Source organism: Stegostoma tigrinum, chromosome 40 (assembly GCF_030684315.1).
Source record: "Stegostoma tigrinum isolate sSteTig4 chromosome 40, sSteTig4.hap1, whole genome shotgun sequence".
Classification (NCBI taxonomy): domain Eukaryota; kingdom Metazoa; phylum Chordata; class Chondrichthyes; order Orectolobiformes; family Stegostomatidae; genus Stegostoma; species Stegostoma tigrinum.
Window position 1 is genome coordinate 3,737,104 of NC_081393.1, and position 1,552 is coordinate 3,738,655.

General features: G+C 65.1%; 1 protein-coding gene across 1 annotated transcript in view; it reads right to left on the reverse strand.

The window, feature by feature from the left end:
• Positions 1 to 466: 466 nt before the first annotated feature.
• LOC132206638 (beta-2 adrenergic receptor-like) overlaps positions 467 to 1,552 on the reverse strand; it is a 1,277-nt gene continuing 191 nt past the window's right edge. The window contains exon 1 of the mRNA XM_059641093.1: positions 467 to 1,552. This exon is cut by the window's right edge and continues 191 nt beyond it. Within this exon, the coding sequence (XP_059497076.1) occupies positions 612 to 1,552 (941 nt within the window). The 3' untranslated portion in view covers positions 467 to 611.

The window sequence follows — 1,552 nt, forward strand, 5'->3', positions numbered from 1 at the left end:
TCTCTCTCTCTCCCTCTCTCTCGCCATCGCCGCCCCCACCATTGTGATCTCTCTGGTCTGCCTGACTGTCTCCTTCTCTCGCCCTCACACCCCTGTCTTGAGAGTGTACTCCTACAATCTGCTCACGAAGTGGGTAGAAAGTCGGGATGGGGTGGGGGTAGGGTGTGAGTGACTGACAGCAGCTTGAGGAGCAGCGAACCCTGCAACAAACAGCTTCTCCCCCACCCCCACACCCATGCTGTTGCCCCTTACTCTCTCTGTCTCACTCCCTCTGGCTCCCACTGTCTTACCCATTCTCTCTCACACCCCCCCCCTCCCGACACTGTCTGTCTCCCCCACCCCTCACCCTCTCTCACCCACTCCCTCTACGCCCCCACTCCCTTACTCACTATCTCGTGCTGTTTAACCCCCGACTCCCCCTCAACCCCCACTCTCTGTCCCTCACCCCCTTGCCCCCCAACCCCTCCCTTCCAGAGCTGACCTGTGGGTTGGGTGGTGGAGGGGCTCTGTCTCCCGGTGTCCTTGTGTGTGTGTGTGTGTGTGTGTGTGTGTTGTGTTGTGGGGGCGGGGGGTGGCGGAGGTATCCCCCCCCCCCTCCCTCCCTCGCTCCCTCAGTCCCCGTCGTGGCGGCGGCCCGCCGGCCACTCGCTCCGTCGCTCGGCCGCTGGAGTCGAGGCTGGCGGCGGGCACCCGGGGAGCCCTCTGTCCGCCGGCCGGCGGCGGGCCTTGAGGAAGAGCAGCTCCCGGAAAGCTCGCCTGTAGTCCGGGCTGCGGCAGTAGATGAACGGGTTGAGGGCCGAGTTAATGTAACCCAGCCAGTTGCAGCACAGGAAGAGCCAGCGGGGCAGGCGCCGCCGGAGCAGAGCCTGGCCCATGTTTGCCACGAAGAAGGGCAGCCAGCAGGCGGTGAAAGCTCCCATGATGATGGCGAGGGTCTTCAGGGCTTTGTGGTCCCTCAGGGCGAGCAGGTTGGAGGGGCGCCGGCGGCGTGAGTGAGAGTGCGCTCTGTTCCTCTGCCTGTGAGCCTCCAGGAAGACTTTGGTGTAGAGCAGCACCATCACAGTGAGGGGGAGATAGAAGGACACGACTGACGAGACAGCAGCGTACGTCCGGTTGGTGATAAAGTCACAACACGTCGGCTCCCTGTAGCAGCTCTGGGCGGCGGGGTCGTCGGCTTCCCACCAGCGGTTCATAATGGGGGGGAAGGAGAGCAGCGCCGCCACCATCCACACGCCGCACACCATGCCCCGGCACCGCGCCTTGCTCAGGAAGCTATGGTAGCGCAGCGGCCAGCAGATGGCCACGAAACGGTCCACGGCGATCGCGCACAGGGTCTCGATGCTGGCCGTCACGCACAGCACGTCCACCGAGCTCCACAGCTCGCAGCTGGGCGATCCCAGGGGCCAGCTGCCCGTCACCACCAGTACAGCCCCGAGGGGTACCACCGCCAGGCCGACCAGCAGGTCCGCGCACGCCAGCGAGCCCACCAGCACGTTGCTGGTCAGCGTCTGCAGCCGGGGCTTGCTGGTTAACGCCGCGATCACCAGCGCGT